Source organism: Mycteria americana, chromosome 5 (assembly GCF_035582795.1).
Source record: "Mycteria americana isolate JAX WOST 10 ecotype Jacksonville Zoo and Gardens chromosome 5, USCA_MyAme_1.0, whole genome shotgun sequence".
NCBI lineage: Eukaryota > Metazoa > Chordata > Aves > Ciconiiformes > Ciconiidae > Mycteria > Mycteria americana.
In genome coordinates, this window is record NC_134369.1 from 18,951,039 (window position 1) to 18,971,140 (window position 20,102).

General features: G+C 39.7%; 1 protein-coding gene across 3 annotated transcripts in view; it reads left to right on the top strand.

Annotated features, from left to right (window-relative positions):
* Nucleotides 1–20,102, top strand: part of MOB2 (MOB kinase activator 2) — a 122,273-nt gene that overhangs the window by 47,662 nt on the left and 54,509 nt on the right. The window contains exon 1 of one of the 3 annotated variants that reach the window (XM_075502344.1): nt 12,422–12,474. The exons of the other annotated variants lie outside the window; for them this stretch is intronic. Coding sequence (XP_075358459.1) covers nt 12,437–12,474 — 38 coding nt within the window. The 5' untranslated portion in view covers nt 12,422–12,436. Of the gene's footprint in view, nt 1–12,421; nt 12,475–20,102 lie in introns of those variants that run through there. 3 annotated transcript variants of the gene reach the window in all.

Sequence of the window (20,102 nt, forward strand, 5' to 3'; positions counted from 1 at the left end):
GCAGGTCAAAGCTGATGAAGCCATGCACAGTTAAGTTTGCTTTGTACTACTTCTTCATAGGCCCTTTCAGCTGTCAGATGGGCACCTGAAAAACTGAAGGATGCTGTGCTGGTGCAGGAGCTTGAAGCGTAGATGTAAAGGAGAGTACAATATAAACGTTAAATACAATCATAGAGTGACTATGGGTGCAAATTACAGATAAGGAGAAAGCTGGATAGGTAGGGGAAGAAATGCCAGCTCTGCTGGAGGCAGAAAGGTTTCCAGTTATTAGAGGTTTCCTTCTTTCATAACCTGGAGCTGAACCCATCAGTCCTCTGCCTAGCTTGCTTGTCTAGGCTAGCAGAGCAAATGCCATTGTAAAGATGCTCACATATCGTACTGAAACTGAGCATGGTAGCAGTGCCTGCTCACATGGCAGAGGTCTGCCATGGATCCAGAATTGCATATTTTTATACACTTCCAGGATTTGAAGGTGATAGAGTTTTGCAATATAGAAATTACTTTCCAATGTGTTTAATAGGCAACAGTATATGAAATCTCTTCTTTTTTAGAGGGAAGAGAATAGTATAATAATTAGCACTGGAAAAAATGGTTTACAATCCATATGTGCAACAAGGCCTGCAATCTTTAACTGTTGCATTTTGAAACTTGAGTTGCTTGACATTGCATGCCCAAAATTGCTTTAACATACATCTTTTTGGGTATGTACCATGCAGCTAAAATCCAGGGAAAAAACCCCTTACTTACTACACTGGGGATATCCCTTAAAAGTTGTTCTGACTATATACTTTTTAAAGTTTTGATTATTGAACTGGAAGCAATTTTAGGACAACCTGTACTGCGTCTTAGTATTTTTTGGATTTGCTTCTAGACAAGACGGGTATAGGTGCTGATTATTCTTTATGCTTTTACTTACTTTTAATTTATGTGACTGCGAAGATACAGCCAGACATTTTTTACTAATTGGTCCTTAACATTTTTTTTTAAGGTAAAGAAATGAGATTTACTCACAGTGTAAGTGAATGTTAACATTTCTTGGTAGATAAGCCTGCTCTATCTCTTTAAACATCTGACAGAAGATGGTGTCAGCTGGACAAGGGTATAGTGTGAAAATGGCCCATTATGAGCTACTCAAGCTACTGGAGAGTTTAAACTCTTACTCAGCATCATACTGTACTATTTGACCCTAAGCAATTTAATCCATTTTTGTCCCATTTCACTGTCTAAAATTGGAGAATACTCCACATTGCAGAGATGTCAATGGCTGTGATAATTGATGTGATAATTGACTTTTGAAAATTGTATGCTAATTAGTATAGTTTTTGCTTGTGTCCTGTTCACAGCACTGTAGGCAAGACTGCTTTTTTTACTGTAGTTTAGTAACTTTAAGCAAAAGCACATTAACTTGGATTCAAAATCCAAGCAAAATAAATAAGTAAATAACAACAACAACAATAATAATAAAGCAGTAGATAAATAGTAGATGTTCCAGAATAGCATGTAAGGAGAATCCCCCTTCTCAATTTGCTGTACAGGCTTTCTTTTGCCCTCTTTAGCCCATCTGTCTGGAATCTAAAATTATGTTTAGAGTGGATCTAATGATTGGCTTTTGAATTAATTCTTCTGAATCATGAATGCAAACTAACAACTCTGTGATTGTGACCCTAAACAGTGTGCTTATAAAGCACATCCAAGATTTAGGTTAGATCCCCAGTGTGTAAGTTGAAATTCTATAAAAGTGTATGTGTATATAAGGAGCGGCTCAAACAGGTACCCAATCTCCTCTTGAAAATAAGTTCCCAACCTATGTGATGGCCAGGCCTGTGTTTCACCCATTGAAGTTAATGAAGCTGTGCTCTAGTGGAAGTATATGGGTAAATACAACTAGACAGGTTAAAACATATGACTGTAGTCTTAGTATTCCTTTTAAATCCTGGAAGAAGTAAAGATGGAATCCATAAAGAAGGGAAGCATAACACAAGTGCAATCTTAAGTAAGCTGGATAAGTTGGTAGAAGAGACTTGTTGTGAGGAAAGAGTGGGCTATATGAGATATGTACCCTTAGATATGCTTGAAGAAAAAAAAGTATTTGACCATCGTGTGCGCATGTGAGGGTGTATGTGGGGCTAAACTGATGATGGTTAAAATCTTCTATTTTCTTGTCAGCCTGACCTCGGTGCCGGGGAAGCTGGTGGAGCAGATCATCCTGAGTGCCATCACACGGCATGTAGAGGATAACCAAGGGATCAAGCCCAGCCAGCATGGGTTCAGGAAAGGCAGGTCCTGCTTGACCAACCTGATCTCCTTCTATGACAAGGTGACCCGCCTAGTGGATGAGGGAAAGGCTGTGGATGTTGTCTATCTAGACTTCAGTAAAGCCTTTGACATGGTTTCCCACAGCATTCTCCTGGAGAAACTGGCTGCTCATGGCTTGGACGGGTGTACTCTTCGCTGGGTAAAAAACTGGCTGGATGGCCAGGCCCAAAGAGTGGTGGTGAATGGAGTTTACTCTGGTTGGCGGCCAGTCACAAGCGGTGTTCCCCAGGGCTCTGTGTTGGGGCCAGTTCTGTTTAATGTCTTTATCAATGATCTGGACGAAGGGATTGAGTGCACCCTCAGTAAGTTTGCAGATGACACCAAGTTGTGTGGGAGTGTTGATCTGCTGGAGGGTAGGAAGGCTCTGCAGAGGGACCTGGACAGGCTGGATTGATGGGCCGAGGTCAGTTGTATGAGGTTTAATAAGGCCAAGTGCAAGGTCCTGCACTTGGGCCACAGCAACCCCATGCAACGCTACAGGCTTGGGGAAGAGTGGCTGGAAAGCTGCCTGGCAGAGAAGGACCTGGGAGTGTTGGTTGACAGCTGCCTGAATATGAGCTGGCAGTGTGCCCAGGTGGCCAAGAAAGCCAATGACATCCTGGCTTGTATCAAAAATAGCGTGGCCAGCAGGACTAGGGAAGTGATCGTGCCCCTGTACTCGGCACTAGTGAGGCCACACCTCGAATACTGTGTTCGGTTTTGGGCCCCCCACTACAAGAGAGACATTGAGGTGCTGGAGCAAGTCCAGAGAAGGGCAACGAACCTGGTGAAAGGTCTGGAGCAGAAGTCTTATGAGGAGCAGCTGAGGGAGCTGGGATTGTTTAGCCTGGAGAAAAGGAGGCTGAGGGGAGACCTTATTGCTCTCTACAACTACCTGAAAGGAGGTTGTAGAGAGGTGGGGGTTGGTCTCTTCTCCCAGGTAAGAAGTGATAGGACAAGAGGAAATGGCCTCAAGTTGTGCCAGGGGAGGTTTAGACTGGATATTAGGAAATTTTACTTCACTGAAAGGGTTATCAAGCATTGGAACAGGCTGCCCAGGGAAGTGGTTGAGTCGCCATCCCTGGAGGTATTTAAAGGACGTTTGGATGAGGTGCTTAGGGACATGGTATAGTGGTGGTCTTGGCAGTGTTAGGTTTACGGTTGGACTCGATGATCTTAAAGGTCTTTTCCAACCTATACGATTCTGTGATTCCAGGAACGCTCAAGAGCCTTTCAAATGAAAGGGTGATACCACCTGAAAAACCTGATTTGAGGCAACTCTAACCTGTCATATGAAGTTTTGTGACTTCATTAATTTGGCAATCAGTTTTTCAAATTTAAACCAAGTCGATTCTTGGTTATTCAGAGTTTTCAGCCAAAAACTGGTGTTCTCGTCTAACCTGGGTCTTCGCAGCAAGATTTGTTCTCCCAGATCACCTGTTGGCTACTGAAGAACTATATTACCATATGTCTGAAGACATTTAAGATCAGCTTTCTAGGCTAAACCCTTTTAGGACATAAGACTGCATATAGGGATGGGATAAATTATGTAAGTGAGGAGTTAGGGGTTGCCTTGGATTGTAGGTTTTCCCATTGCATAAGCTAGATGGACTACTTCTGAATAAACCAGAAATGTGGCCAGGCAGCAGTTGTGCAAAGTTTGAGTGAAATCTAGTGGTGGGTGTACAATTTTAAAATTTTCTTTTCTGACTTGAGAATGGTAGCGTATAAAGTAAGAATCTAGTAATTAGGCTTTGCCTACAATTTTGCCTTCAGAGCTGAGCTCCCTGTTCAACAAAAATCTTCAGAGAAAGTATGTGTGTGTGCAAGATGAGAGAATGAAGGGCAGTTATTCAGATCTGAAATGCAGCTTCTGTCATGTAAGACCTATTTTGAAGGGCATGAGGTGTAAGCAGTGAGATTTGAATTGAGAGCTGAGGACTTCCAAATTATGTTGTTATTTCATTCGGTGCTTGGCTTTACATGAGTCATTTCAACTCATAAAACCCTGGACTTTGTATCTTCTCAGTTTCTGGCTGTCCAAGTGCTTCCCGAAGTGTCATTATTGCCATTTTATACTTTGGGAAAAGGAGATACCAAAGCGGAAGACATGAGCTAACGGGTAGATGTAGCAGACTCTTCTGCTACATCTTTAAGGCCAAGTTCCTGGCCTTAAACTGTTTAAGTATTGGGGATCCCAGCATTTATAGCTACCAGTTATCTGATATTGAAAGTCCAGTATTCTGGCCTTACTAGAGTTTTACGTCACATTCACTGCTGCGCCTTAGCTAATAGAATGAAAATACACAGTACAGATGGTACCCTGCATGTCTTATCCTCGATTATGTAGAAAGACAGAAACAGCAGTGAGACTTTGATTCTGTTTCGAAACAGTGTTTCCTTTTATCTGCTCTGCTTTATAGTCATTTCCTCCTGGGTTCTTCCAATCTAATGACCGTAACAATCACTGAGATGACACAGGTTGCAGGGATTGAGGGCTTTTTTCCAAAGCGCTGTAAGAATTTCCGAAAGTGCTATATAAATGTTCTGATGTCCTCAAATAGGAGGTCCAGACTCTGACTGGGGGGAATTATTCTTGCCTTTCTTTGAAGGATAGTTGACTAGGGTTAAGCCTGGGATTTGTCTAGAGGGACTTTTTTTTTGTTGTACATTCAGGGTCATGCAAAAACCAGAGTAGCAGCAGCTGAAATCCAATTTGGTAAGGGCTTTGTTAGGATCACCTAAAAAGCCAGTGTTCACATGATTTATGTTGCTGCCTTTGCCATTGACATGCATGGTATTTTTCACTCTGCACTTAATTTCAGAGAAGCTGTTTCATTATGTGCGTTAATTTAGAAGTACAGGATAATCTGCAAAAACAATTATTTGTTTTGAGATAGTAAATTAATTGTCTTCTCTGTGAAGGTATATAATATAAAGCATGACTGATAAGTGACTCTACAAATGCAGGATGATAATTTTTGTGATCAGAATTTATTCTGAAATGTTCAATTTTCCACTTTTCTCCTCTTTTCATACCAGTCAGCAACTGATAGATTAGTTTAAAGTTTCTGATTATAGTTGTCTTCCTGTAATATATGTACTTGGCTTTACATGTTTTTTTGCTAACCTTTGGTGTCCCACCCCCTCATCTGCACTACTCACAAGCCTCATTTCCCACACATAATCCCTTTGGTCAAAGCCAACTATATTCCATGGGTGCAGAAGTGTGTGCTTGTTTAGATTTGTACCGGGTACTAAATTGCAGAGAGTTGATCAGTGTTTCCCTTCCCAAGTAAGCATTTTTGCACAGATCTTTCGGACCCATCTGAATTAGGAACTGCAAAAAAACAACTTAGTGGCTGGCAGATTTGTCTTCTTTTGCAGGTGTAAATGTTAAACTTCTTAAGCAAATAACTTTCTTAAATTTATAATATTTAGCAATAAGAATCTGCATCTGCAGTCTGAACTTGAGACTTAAATGAAATTCCTTTACTCTAGTGCGGGAGTAGCATTCTAGAGTCCCATCAGTCCATGCAGTGGCAAGGATAGTAATGGAAGAGATGAATGAATCTTTGAGGACGCTGGGGAGGATGTGCAAGGGCAAGCTCATAATCAAGTTTAAAAGGAGATTCAGAGTAAGGGCCTGACACTTTTCATTTTTTTCAGATTAAAAATATTTTAATGACCAAGCACATAGTAGTTGTATATCTTACTACCTGTTGTACTCACTAACCTATATATGGCATGCAGTCTGTCTTGTAAAATCTATACCCTTATTATCCAATTGTATTTCCTGATACCTCGTTTTTAATTATTTGTTCTGTATTTGACCGAAATTACAGCCCTTTTTAATATTTAAAGGATTTTTCTTCCTTTCCTTTGTTAAAGGAAACAAAAGTTTTACTTGTGGAATACCAGCTTTCTGTATTGGAATCTGGGTACGTTTTCATTATTAACAAAACCAATCTAGTTTTAAACTTTTTTTAGTAGAATAATTGCTTGTAGCTTTTAGCACCTTAGTGTGAGACCACTTAGCTAAATTTTTAAAAAGAGGTAAAAGAAAAGCAGCAAGTCATGCAGTAGAAAACTTAACTACTTTTTCTTTCTGCTTGTTTTATAGGCTTCAGGGATTCGTATGTGCCTGATCGTGTGTAGTTAATTTTAGCTAAAGTCTCTCAGAAATTTCTCTCCTGTTCTCCCTCGGTGGTACTTACACACTTCTCCTGGATTGTATCATTAGCTAAATTTTGCAGCAGAGACTTTTATACCGACTGGGACTTCTTGGGTGGGGCATTTTGGTTAAGTCATACAGTTGTTTCCTGTTCTCGGACTGAAGGGGCAGTGCCTGCTCTAAATTACCTGCTTGCTGCTCTTGCCAAGAACATCAATCTTCTCTTACTCTTTATTATGTTACTTTATGAGCCTTCCTTTGAGATGGACAAAGTTTTGAGGGCTGATCTGAAGGGGGGTCTTCATGCTCTACAGCCATTTACCACAGTTATTTATGTAATTGTTGTCCACGTGGCTGGTCTTAATGCCCATCTGCATGAAGCAGGGCAACTTCCACCTCACTGAAAAATTTATTTTGCCACAGTACTTTGTCAACCCTGTGTAAGGACCTCTATTTAACACTGAAACTAATTATTAAATTCTGTGTAGTTGCTTCTGTTTTTAAAACCTAGAAATCATTTAAGATAAGTTAAAAATAATGCAATCAAGTGCTGTGAAGTCTGATACCAAACTTGCATTACATTAACTCTTTTGGACAGCCCTTCCAAAGAGCAATCTGTCTGTTCACTCCAAACCTATGTCCAGGAAACTGCAAAACCAAAAAGTCGGGGATCAAAGCAGGCAGTGTACCAAAGGTTTGTGTTTCAGACAGTCTGGCACACGCTGAAAGCTTGGCCTTTCCTGTACTAAGCCATGGGCAGATGTCCATTAAGAATGATCAGGCATAATTTATATAAAGGCCTTGTAAAATGTTGTGTGGTTGGTGGTTTTTTTTTTTTTTTTCTTTTTTCTTCCTAGCCTCTTACTTGAGAAGTTTTGTGTGGGTATGTATTTTTTTCTAAATTTATAAACCCTGGCTTTTGCCCTCGTCCGGTAGAGACTGCTCACCCACCCTTTTCCGTTTCCAGGCGGATTGCTTTTCTGTTATTTCAGTTCTGTAACTTTCTCCAACACTGTCCTGTTTTGCTTATTATGAAGTGCTTGCAATAACCCTTTCAGTGCTGCTGTCATCTTTGCCTTAAATCAGGACTGGCTGTTGTATTCATTTAAAAAACAATCTTCTCTTAAAAAGCAAATTAAAGACTTCTCATGTGTTACGGCTTTCTGTTTGTATATAGGGAATGTGATACAGCTTTCATTTGTATATTGACCATTGTAGTATCCCCACAGTTTTTTTTTCTTCTTCTCAATACTAAGCCAAAACCCCCACTGAAATGGGATTTCTTTACAGCTTTGGCAAAGAAATCCCTTCAGCTCTGAAGCTGAGGCAGCACTATGTTCATGTGCAGAATGAATTAGCAGAATTTGGGGAAAACGTTTATTTCCAGCTACGTCTCAGAGTCAATTTTCCTGTTCTCTTCTTCTTTTACTTTTTCATTCCCTATCCAGCAACAATTGATGTTGACCTGTAAGCTCCTTGTTTCTTTAATATCAGTGTTTAAATTAAGCCTGAATTAGCTAAGTAGTTAAGTAGAAGTGAACCTGACAGACCTGCTGTTTGGAGCCTTGTGTGATATATGAACTAATACAAAGTGCTGTAAGTGTATAATCAGACCAGAAAAGTAGACTCAAATTTGTTTCTTGTAACAATTCAGTGTTTCACTGATTATCTCAGGAATTAACTTGGCCAGCCCTTAAGTGCAAGTTATGATGCAAGACAGTAGAAAACAAGGTTAAGCATTAGGTTAGTGGATATTTTCCAGAAGAAAGGGAGTAAATTGTTCTCTTCAATACTGGGACAAATTCAAATAGATTTTTCAAAAACATTGGAGGGAATGGGTCAAGGATACATGTATAAAATAACACTAAATGATGTAGAAGTAACTTTAACGCTTGTGAAAAAGCCATGGCTCTGGAAAATAGGGTACATATGGGCACACTGTCTCCTCTTTTTCCTGGCCAGATGTGGAGAACTGAGGTTGCTAGTGAGTGTTTCTTTTTAGATGTAGAAAGATGTTTCATTCATATGCAAAACTCCCCCTGGATGAATAATTAAGCTCTGAGTGTACTGTAAGTCTTTCCAAGTAGTAGAGGACTAGCTATTCTCTTCTGTACCCGGCTTTTTACTTGACATGTACGTTTCCTTATTAAATGGAGAATTGGTTTTTTAATAGTAATTGAAACAGAGATCTTTTAATGCTGTTTTCAAAGCACAAAGTGGCAGGGAGATGGTTGAAAATGGTAAATCATCCATACTAATTTCTGTTATCTAAAGAACTGTACTTTGAACTAATGTCCAGAATAACTGGGCCAAATGGACCTGTTGAAATTCGCCTCAGAAGCAGAGCAGCAATTGGATGAATGTTTAGCCTGGGAACAAACAATCCATGCTAAAGTTTAAGGATTCTGCTTGGGGAAAGGAATGAAAGAGAAGTGGGCTGTAAGAATGTTTTATTTGTCAGAAGGGATCATAAGGAGACATAAAGATGTTTTCCCTCCTCCCATTGTTTTCACCACAGTAATGATGATTCAGCTTGTGTATGCTCTCTGGAATGTGTACGTGTAGGGAGAGAGGGGAGAAAAAGTTTTCTTTAAGGGTAGCTAATTGAAAAGACTGTAGGAGATAATGTGTATAGCGTATTGCCTCACCATAGAGTTGCCTACTGCAGCGAGTTTATCGTCTTTATTTTCATGTTGACTAAAAATAAGGGGTTTTTATCTTTGTTAACCAAACACATTTCTCCAGAAGACCTCTCTGAAGCAGGAATTCATTGTTTCTGAAGCAGTTCTGTTGGCAAGTAGGCTTTCACTGTGTTTCTGTGGTAAGCTCTTTTGCCCATGATAGCATTTTGGGATCCCAGCATCAATGTGGCTGGCTCTGGCTCCGATTGGACAGTTTATATTTAGTTGCTGGTTTCCTATAATAGTTTTCAGATGCAGATGTTAAAGAACACATACCCTTGTGCTGCTGTAATCCCTGAAAGAGCATGGGGAAGTGAAAAAGAAAAAAGCATTGATGTCGTTTGGCAGAAGTAGAGTTTGGATAAAACAGTAGCTGCTTGCAGCAACAGAATGCAGAAACTTATTTTTAAGAAATTAGGTAGCCAATAAAAACAAAATGCTCAGAAAATCCATGGGTACATTGCTTACATTTTGCATTGAGAAAGGAGCTTAAAAAAGCTGTGGAAAGGTCTGCTTTTTTAAAATTACAAAAATGGCGATTCTCCAGTTTACAACAGTACTCAACTGCTATTAAATATTAGTCATCAGACACCACCTCATGATAGCTCTTGTGTTCCATATTGCTGGTGCACTTCCAATGCAAATTAGTAGATACTCAAAAAAACCCAGTGTCATATGTGCTTTAATTATACTGTCAGATGCATCTTTTCAGTGGGGCATGATTTATTTCAATTAAAACTGAAGACATAACAGATTTACTCTGAGCCTGGGTTTAAGACCACCTTTCCAGAAACTTTTCCCCAGAAATCTGTGCTTCCAAGAAGAAAACTGAGTTCAAGTTTTGATTTGATTCTGGGTTTGCAGAGTGTTTAGAAATTATCTTTACATAAAATTTTTTATTTATTAGCTTTAACTATTTTTTCTTCTCTAAATTATTAACCAAATAAATTGTCCTAGTTTTCTTTGATAAGCTTCCAAGAATGTGTCTCTGCTTTATCCAGCGCTGGCAAGTAGCTGCTAGCAGAACTTCTGGTTCTTCTGTGGCCATAGTGAATCTTCACTCACTCCTGAGGGACAGCAGTGCCTGACCATAGCAACTGGAAGAATCAGGCCCTGGTGCCAGCCAGCATGTAGGCAGGATCTTTGCAAAGCTGATGGTTGAGAAGTACATGAAGTGTAATTCTTTCCCATGATGTATATGATAAAAGCAGAGTGCTGCTACCACTGTGGTGGTAATGTATCAGACCTATTTGCAGTCCTGGCCAGTATAATTTATTCTGAGGAAAAAAATCTAAAGCATGCTCTAGTCTGGTTTGACTTGAGCTAGTTTGCCTCATGTGGTTACACAGCACAATTTTCATTTTCTTCCAGCTAGCAATGGAAGCAAATCATAAAAAGCTAGGGATGAGACACACCTGTAGAGGTCACCTAGTCAGTCCCCAGCTCTAGAACAAGATCGTCTCAAAGGTCTGCAATAATGGAGACTCTGTAAGCTGTTCCTGTACTTATAAAACAAACAAACAAACAAAACCCTACCAACAAAAAAAACCCCTCAAACAAAAAAATCTGATACAAACCTGGTTTATTTCTTGCTTAATTCAAGTCCCTTTGTGATGGATAGAGCGGGAAGAACGTTATGTTTCCTTTCTCTTTACAGCAGTGTTCTACATTCTTGGAAAGTGTTATGTTGTTTTCCTCCCTCAGTTTTCTCCTCTGTGAGAGAGACAATATTCTTCTTGGTGCTCCCTGGGCTCCAGCTAATTCTACATCTGTCTTCAAGTAGGGTGCCAAGGGCTGGGCATGGTACTCCAGATGAGGCCTGATAGATGCTGAGAATTACTTTCTATCTTGCAGACGGAGCATATTTGTACAGCTCAGTCTCATTGCCTTTTATCAACAGTACGACGTTGTTGATTTCTTCAGCCTGTAATTCATTGTAACCCCTTTTTCTCTCACCATATGTGATCTGATCAGTGCCTATGCAGGTATACTTGATTACACCTAACTCCATAAACTCAGGCACCTAGAAAGAAAACAAGCAATTCTCCTATTTTTAGGCTGTTTTTCTATAACTGTTAAATTTTCAGATGATAAATCTGAAAGAACAATGCAAAGATGGGATCAAGATGAAAATTCAGCTTGACAAACATATTGTCTAAAGACAATTGGGCCATTAAAATACAGAATAATGTTTTACTCAAGCCAGAGTTCTGTGGGACCCTACCCATTGCTTCCCTCTGTTTAGGTAGTAAATATTTAATCTTTATATTTGGCTATCGTGCAGTTTTCCCAGTATCCTACAGTAGTTTCACCTAGGCCACAAGTGACAGTCATTTCAACATTCATTGTTAAAAATGTTTTTCATGTGATTTATTACTTGAGTCAGTGTCGATTTGCTCACAGGCAGTAAATGATCAGCAATTATTTGGAGTAATTTTTGCTTTGTGTGGTAGATTCACCCCTCTGGTCCAGACGTTAAGCTGTGCATCTGCTTAGTTCACAGCTATCAGGGAATGGTAGGGTGAACAGAAAGGGAAGGAAAACAGCCTCATCGGGAGACAGTGCGATCGTGTGATTTATGCAGGGCAGCCTGCCCAGGACTGGACTGCTAGAGGATATCTTTCTCTGTAGCATTCGAGCGTGACTTTAGATCTGCCTGTTTTTAACTTTATAAACCTCTTAACCACTAATTGTGTGTCCCTTTCCACATGTGTAGTTTCCAACTTGATATTAGGGTGAGAAAAAACACGAAAAAGTCTGAGTATTTGTTATTTAGGGCTTCTTGTTTAGTTGCCTTGTGCTCTGAGAGTAGTGCTGAATACTTAAGTGATAGTCACAGCAGGGCTTGTGAGAAGGAGGGAATACATCTAAAGCTGCTTTCAGACTAATTGGAAGAAGAGCAGCTCACCAATAAAACACAGCTTTCTGCAAGATTTATTCTTGCACATGCAGGGACCAGTTAAGGTATTTTTTTTTTTTTTTTTAAAACCCCTTCTCCATGAATTTTTGCTACTTTTCCTTGGTGAGCTCCCAGATTTTGTCAGAGGTGTTGGGGAGATTTTACACCTCCGGACTCTGGTTTGGCTGCAGGCAGTTTCCTCTGGGCTTCCTGCTAAGTGGCTCTGGTGGTGGTTTTGCATTGTTCCTCACTGATGACTCAGAGAAACAGGAAAGAGATCCCCTGGTGAACAAAAAGCACAACCACCAAACAGGTGCCTGTATTCTGGTCTAGCAGAAGACAAACCACCTCATTCTGGATTTTTTCCTAAGATTCTTATCTGCAAGTATGAGACTCAAGAGGAATGGTTCATACACGCTGAACGGGTAAGAAAGAGCCTGCATCCTCTTTTGAATCTTCATCGTTAAAACCACGTGAAAACGGAAGCCTTTATTTTTCTTTCTAATGACGGGGTACATGAAATAATGACCAAGTCTTTTGTCTCAAAAAGAGTGGAGGATTGCAGCATATGAAATATGCAGTTTATTTAGCTTGCTTTCTTCTACATTTTGTTAGATTTGCTTTTAAAGTGTGTGCATTTGGTGGGGGCAGGTTATAGTTGTCTGTGTGTTAAAATGAGGTGGATCTGCTGAGTAAAACCACCAAAGCATTAGGAACTGTGTGATTCCCAAAGAGATGCCTGTGTTAATTATTTTAAGCATTTGCCAGCAAACACCCCATGGTTTTGATATGAACAAGAGCTAAACTCATTAAATGTGATGCTCCCTGATAGGGAATACAAATTACTTTAAATTCAGTCAGTCTAAAAAATTAGTTTAGTTTGAAGTGCTTAAAACTACTGAGTTACTTCACTAGTTTTTGTGGGTTTAAAAATACTGGTGTGGTTTTTTTTTCTCTCTGATTACTGTTAAATCCTCCTCAGTAACAGACAATATACCATCACTGTAAAGAAGATAACTAACTAGATATTCCTTGTGTAAGGAATCTTTTTGTAATAATTGAAAATAAGAGAATTTTCAGGTGAAAGTGGTTTTTTTTTTTTTTTTTAAATAATTGCATTTGATCTCATTAAAGCAGATTCTTCTATGTCTTCATACGATATAAGTTTTATTTCTCAGCACAGCATACCTGAACTGAAGAGGACTTGTACTTCCATGGCACTGTGTTAACTGTTTATTAGTACCTGGCAGGTGACTTGACGAATGAAGAAAGTTGTTAGTCTTGGAGTGTCATTTTACTTTGCTGCTGCTTTTAACCTTCTGTACTGAGTAAGCATTGTGATAAGTGCTTCATGGTGCAGTTGGCTTAGTGCTGCATTCCTGAAAAGCCCAGATATATTTCAGAGTACAAGTGTGCAGACTGGCTCAAAACTGCCTAGTTGCTGGTCCATTGCAAACTTGATGGGCAATCTCTGCACAAGAGAGGCATATAGCAGTGCAAGCAGATCAGATAGGAAATACTTTGGCAGTGTTCTTCAGCTGGTCTGCACTGTTTTTGCCTGCACTGTCTTGCACAGTGCCACTTAGAAGGGACCTTTGCTTTGCCAATATATGTTTAAATTTGATTTTAAACAAATTTTAGGTTAGATTTGGATTAGGTTTTTTTTACGGCAAAGTAGATGGATGCTAACATCTTCCTGGCTTATCTCTAGATTTTCTTTATAACTGTAATAAAAATTCTGTTATCTGACTGCATACAAAATCAAACATAATTGAAAGTTACTACCTTACAGTATTTGGTTCTAAGCTGTAAGATGAGTTTGTCACTCAATGGGATTGAGTTTGTAGTAGATAGAGGTTAAGAATATATTAGCATTAACTTGGTTTTTTTTGGCAGAGGTTTTTGACCCTTTGAGAGATTATCTTAATTTAGAGTCAATTAAGAAATGGTGCTGAAATGCAAAATATAATGGATATTGCTTATGTTAAAGGAATATTTTAGATTTTAGTTATGGGAAGCACAATCTTTAATTGATTTGAGGTTTATTAAAAATGAATGCATAGTATAGAACTTATTTCCCTTAAGTTGTGCAAGATCACCCTGTGCATCTGTTCTGCCTTGTTCTAACTTGCAAGATGCTGCATAATCATTTTAAGGAATTTCACTTGTTGTGGCCCAGTGCATACCTGGCATAACATTTTACGGCAAGCATTTAACTGGAAGTGTTGTATTACAGTGAGTAAAACCAGTGGCACCCAAATGCTTGCATGAAAAAGAAGCTTCAACTGTGAGTTTGTGGGAGACTCCAATATTATCTGATTCTAACATGCTGATGTGCTTTGCTCTATTAAACAACAGATGCTGAGGAGTGAATTTATCTAATTAAAGAAATTCCTTTTATGTTTATCTCTTGCCTAGATGGTTTAATAATGCAACGTAATGGAAAAAGAGCTTCGAGTGTGTTTTCCTGTTTAGCCTAAACTTTTGGTGTGTCAGCAGAAAGGCTTGTTTTGATCTTTAGGGGTTTTTGTTTGGGACAGTGTGTTCCACTTGTCAGGTGGAACGGCACCCTGTAGCACAGGTCACTTTGGGAGAGAGGAGCTCATTGGGGTGGAATGTTGTAGGACAAATACAAACACTGCTGCAGCAGGTACCTGCACATGGTGAGGACATAGTTACTGTGGGATTACTGTTTACAGTGTAGTGCATGAAACTGAGCTTCTCTCTCTCTTTTTTTTTTTTTTTTTTTTTTTTTAAAAAAAAAAGGCAGGTGGTTTGTACAGCCAAATATGAGTACCTCAAGATAATCAGCGTGTTCAGAGACGTAACTGTGCAGTATAGTGATAAACTTCCCAAGTATACTCTGAATCAGACAAGGTGGTGGTGTGCTAAATGTTTAATAATGTTAAAACATAGAAGTTGTGCATCAAGAGCAATAGGAGGGAATTCTTTACATCAAGAGTCACTATGTTTGGCACCTTCCTACTGTATCGAATCATATTTTGTAAACTGGAGCTGTTGAATTTGCAGGATGTTCACGTTAAAGGGTGTAACTTAGCAGTTGTGAGGGAGAACAAGAATTCTGTTTAAACCCTCAACTGTTAAAACAGAAGTGCAACTTCTTGTTCTCCTTACATACTGTATCCAGATGTTCTTGAAGTAAATAAACGATGCCTAACTCATTAAGTTCTTGCAGATTTGTTTATCAAGCTCTAGATAGTGTTTTTGTTTTAGATGATGCTGGTATCTTGGATGAGGCAACCAAGAAGGGTGATTGGAGAAGCCCAATCTTTAGGATACAGGGGTTATGTGAAGACCCGTACATCTTTTGCATAAAGATACTAACTTTTCCTTTTAATAGTTCTGTCTTTGACATCATAAGGTACTCCCTAAAACTGCAGATAATTGATCCAGTTTTCAGGAAAATCTTGATTCTTGTTTTTAATTTTGCTTGTAAACAAGGAACTGTAGCAAGAGTCATCACAATAATTAGCTTTTTCTTTGGGTATGGTTTGGTCAGGCTCTGATTGCACTTGTAAACTCATAAAGGAGGAGGAAGACTGCAAGGGGAGCTAAGATACTTGAAAATGTTTTCAAAACCTAATACCAGCAAAAAGGTCCCCCTGCCTAGCCTTTCTCCTGTTCCATTGTACCTCAATTGACACTAGTGTAAGAACTGTACGCATACAAACTGGAAACACATGTAAAATCCAGAGTTTCACTTAGAAACAGTGATTTATAGGTATTCTTTGAGCAGGCCGCGCTGGACATGGGCATGTTTGTTCTTGCTTTTTGAAGTGGGTAATGGTTACACATGTTTGTGGAGATGGATCTGGTGCTGAGATTCATCAGAGGACACTGAGTTAGGAGACCTACCTTATCTTGCTGAGACTGAGGTAGAAATCTTACTTGCCAGCATCTCTTTGACAATGTTGTTAAGTCAGCTTTGCTGTTATGTGCTAATGTGCAGTGTGCTGATTATATTTCTTTGCATTGCAAAGTTTCTTTTTATAAATGATCTCTTTTGAAGGTCATCTTAACTTGGGAGATATCCCTTTGTTTGGTGCTGTGTTTATTGACAGTGGAAAATGCAGTGGCACTGTAATTGTTTCAGCATAATTTTTTCTCTTTGCAAATGCTATTTTTTTTTGGTCTTCTCTTGTCCCTTTAGCATTTGGAATTCCTGATAGTCACTGTAAGTCTTTGCACATTGGTAAGGTGTCAAATAACGAATATTGTCTATTACACATCTATGTCCTCTTTTTCTCCTAATTACTTAAGTTTAAGGAAGGGTGTAAATCCGAGCATGCATTTCACGAGATATGACCTCAACCCACCCAAAACAAATACGCAGCTTGAACTTTGGTGGTGTGATCTAAGCTTCCTGTGCCTTTTAAAATCATAGTGTATGGGCCTATGCATTCCTATAACCTTTGTGGCGGTGCAGACAGAGCTGTGCCCATGCTGGTTTGCCTTCACAATGGCCATGCCCACTTGTAGGAAAGCTTTGCTGCAGTGTTAAGTAGATTGTGCAATTGTAGAAGTGAAGAGCTCCTTTGGGCAGCTGGCAACTTGCTGACCGTGCTTCAAATATCATAGGATATACTGATAAACAGTCTACTAGGTGAAATTGCACCTGAATTGGGATTTCTGATGGCCCTGGTCAGTGAGCCACATGATGCCTCATCACTCTCTTGTGCTTGGCATGGCAATTTTGACAAGGCCATGCAGCGTACACTTGGTCTGCAATATTTTCTAAATCAGTGCAGCTTTAGAAACTTGACAACTGTCTGAAGACGACTGTTAAAACTAAGCAATGATCTCTGCAACTCCTGCATAGCAGCTATCCCAAACTCATGGTAACGGAAACTGAACAGCATGTACAAGAGGTTATTTGTTGAAACAAATATGTAGCACAAAGTAAAATGTTTAAATGTTAATTAAATAACTTTTATCTTCTCATCATTACTATACCTGACTCTGCACTGCTGAATAACTGCTGTGTGGCAAGTTTTCCTGGGATGTTTTTAAGTGCCAAAGGAACATAGCTGGGTCATGCATTCAGAAATCTGGCATGGGTAAAAGCTTTGAAAATGCAGTGTTTGCAGCTAGCATCTCAGTCGGTGCCTATGCTGCTGAGGAGCACGTGCTCAACCTTCTTGAAAAGTTTGTGTTTAACTTGTGATGTCGGTGTTTCAACTGAGAATTCAAATAGTTTGACATCTCCCTTCTCCTGCCCGGTGCTGCCCTAGTTCCTTCTGAAAATGCTCTTTGAGTTCTACCCTGCGTGGAGATGCTTTTTTTTTTTTTTTTTTTTTTTTTTCCCCCTGCATTCATCTCAGAACTGTGTGTACATGAAGGTGATTGTATATAATCAAAGGCAGAAGTAACCCATGCCTTGAAACAAATTCAAGTTGGATGGGGACAAAATACTTAGGAGTATCTTAATGATTAATGGATGCTCAACTGACTCTGATAAAATATTGTTGGCCCCAAGATCTGTTTCCTCTGTTCCGAGCCACTGCTTTAAACTAATGAGTCTTGATTTTGAGCCAAGCACTGAAATTGAAAAAGAATTTATTTTTCTTGTGTGTTTCCATCTTGTACTGATGCAAAGCAAGCCAAGGAGAAAAAGTAATATCTTATGTTAGTTTTGCCCAAAAAAGTAGAAATCGGAAAGAGCATAATAAGTCTGCTTCAGAAGGCTTTTTTATTAAGTATCATTGCAACTGCAGGAAAAATAGCATTAAAGGATGTGACAAACAGCTCATGAAAGCCTGTTGAAATAGCTCATCTGGCAGACAGAAGTAGTATGAACACCCAAATATCTTATCTGAGGAGAAGCAGCTGTTTGAACTGCTTTACAGTCCTCCCAAATTACCACAGTTTCTATCATGAAAAAAGGGAAAATCTAAGGGTAGCAGTACAGACTGTTATCCTTGGAAAGCATAGCACAGATTTATCAGATTAAGGCAAAAAAATGTAGATTGTCCATGTCAGTTTTTGTTGGTTTGGGAATCTATTTTTGGAGAATCTTCTTCAGAATGCTTTATGGTGTCAAAAAAACGTAAGCCAAGATGCAGTATGCCAGCACTGCTGACTGAACTCTGCCTGACTGGAAGTGATCTTAGTACTTTCTTGGCCCTTTGTGCTCATCTTTAACTTAGTTACAGGTTTGCTCTTCCATTTTCTGAAGCTGACAGTGATTTTCATTCAGTATGCTTCAGTTACAAAGTGAGGTGGCTTCTCACGTGTCATTAAAATGCCCCTTATTTGGTTCTTTTTTGGAGGAGGGTTACTGCTGTGTATGCAGGGATGATATTTCAGTAGTGCGTTTGGATGTAGACTGAGATCTGCGGACATTCTAACTGCTGGGTGTGTATAGAGGGAGAACAGCCTCTGAGGACAAGCAAAAGGTGGCAAATGTTCTCATTCACAAACAGCAGAATTTTCCTCTATAACATACTTTGTCCCAAGTCTCCCACTCCACTCCCCTGCATCCCACGTTTGCCATCACATTACTGCTTGGTGACATAGCCAAATGAGTAGGACGGGATTTCAGTCTAGCACCTTTTCCCCAAACACAGCAAGCAGTGGAGCCAGAAAGGGCTGCTAGCTGTTCCTGACCGCTGCCGCATGCTCTATGCGTCGGAGGTTCGTTAGTACAGATTCCCATTGCTGTGCTCTTCTCAGTGCTCTGCCTGAGAAAGACTTGTCTTACCTTACCGTTGGCTCTGCTGTAGGAACTGTGGTGAGGGGTATGGAGCTGTCAAAAGCTGGAGAAGGAGAGTGACGATTGTTGTGGTTTAACCCCAGCCAGCAACTGAGCACCACGCAGCCACTTGATTGCTCCCCCCTGGGTGGGATGGGGGAGAGAATCAGAAGACTAAAAGTGAGAAAACTTGTGGGTTGAGATAAAGACAGTTTAACAGGGAAAGCAAAAGCTGTGCACGCAAGCAAAGCAAAACAAGGAATTCATTCACTCCTTCCCATTGGCAGGCAGGTGTTCAGCCATCTCCAGGAAAGCAGGGCTCCGTCACGCATAACGGTTACTTGGGAAGACAAGTGCCATAACTCTGAACGTCCCCCCTTTCCTTCTTCTTACCCCAAATTTATATGCTGAGCATGATGTCATATGGTATGCAATATCCCTTTGGTCAGTTGGGGTCAGCTGCCCCAGCTGTATCCCCTCCCAACTTCTTGTGCACCCCCATCCTACTCGCTGGTGGGGTGGGGTGGTGTGAGAAGCAGAAAAGGCCTTGACTTGTGTAAGCAGTGCTCAGCAGTAACAAAAACATCCCTGCTGTTTTCATATTATCAATGCTGTTTTCAGCACAAATCCAAAACATAGCACCATACTGTGAAGAAAGTTAACTCTATCCCAGTTAAAAACAGCAAAACAATGAAAGCAAGGATTTTGAAAGCAAGCAGCAGGGCTGACAGTAGTCTCACTGTCACCGTCTGGTGTCAAGAACTTACCATTTGCAGCAATTCCACCACATTTTGGCATTATTTATGTATCCTGGGCAGTCCTGCTACTGTCTACCTTACATGAGAAGGTGACAGTACATTTGCCAAGTAGAGGGAGATGGAAATATGGTGCAAAATACTGAACCCCTTCTAGAATTGTAATTCTGAATCTTTTGAGTTAATCATCACCTTCAGGAATGGTGTTTCTTTTATAGAGATTGTGGGTATTATTTTTGTAACTGTTGTCCTCTATATTCAGCCTGGCTGTTCTGGTAACATTTGTCCTACAACACAAAATTTATGATCTCACATGTGTTTTCTTTGGGATTTTTTGCATGTGTGAGCAGGCAAAAGTCGTTTAAGTATTTTTATGTTCATTAACAATGTATGTGTAAAGATTTAAACTGTAAGCCTTATATGGGGAAAGTATTATAATGGTTCTAAATAGAAGATTTCATTAGAACTCACACTGTGAGTCATTGTTGTTATATTAATAGAGCTGTTCCAAATATGGATTTGGAACTGGGCCTTTTTCATGGTGAATGCTGTAGATGACTTTGAGAAAATAAATATTTAAATATAA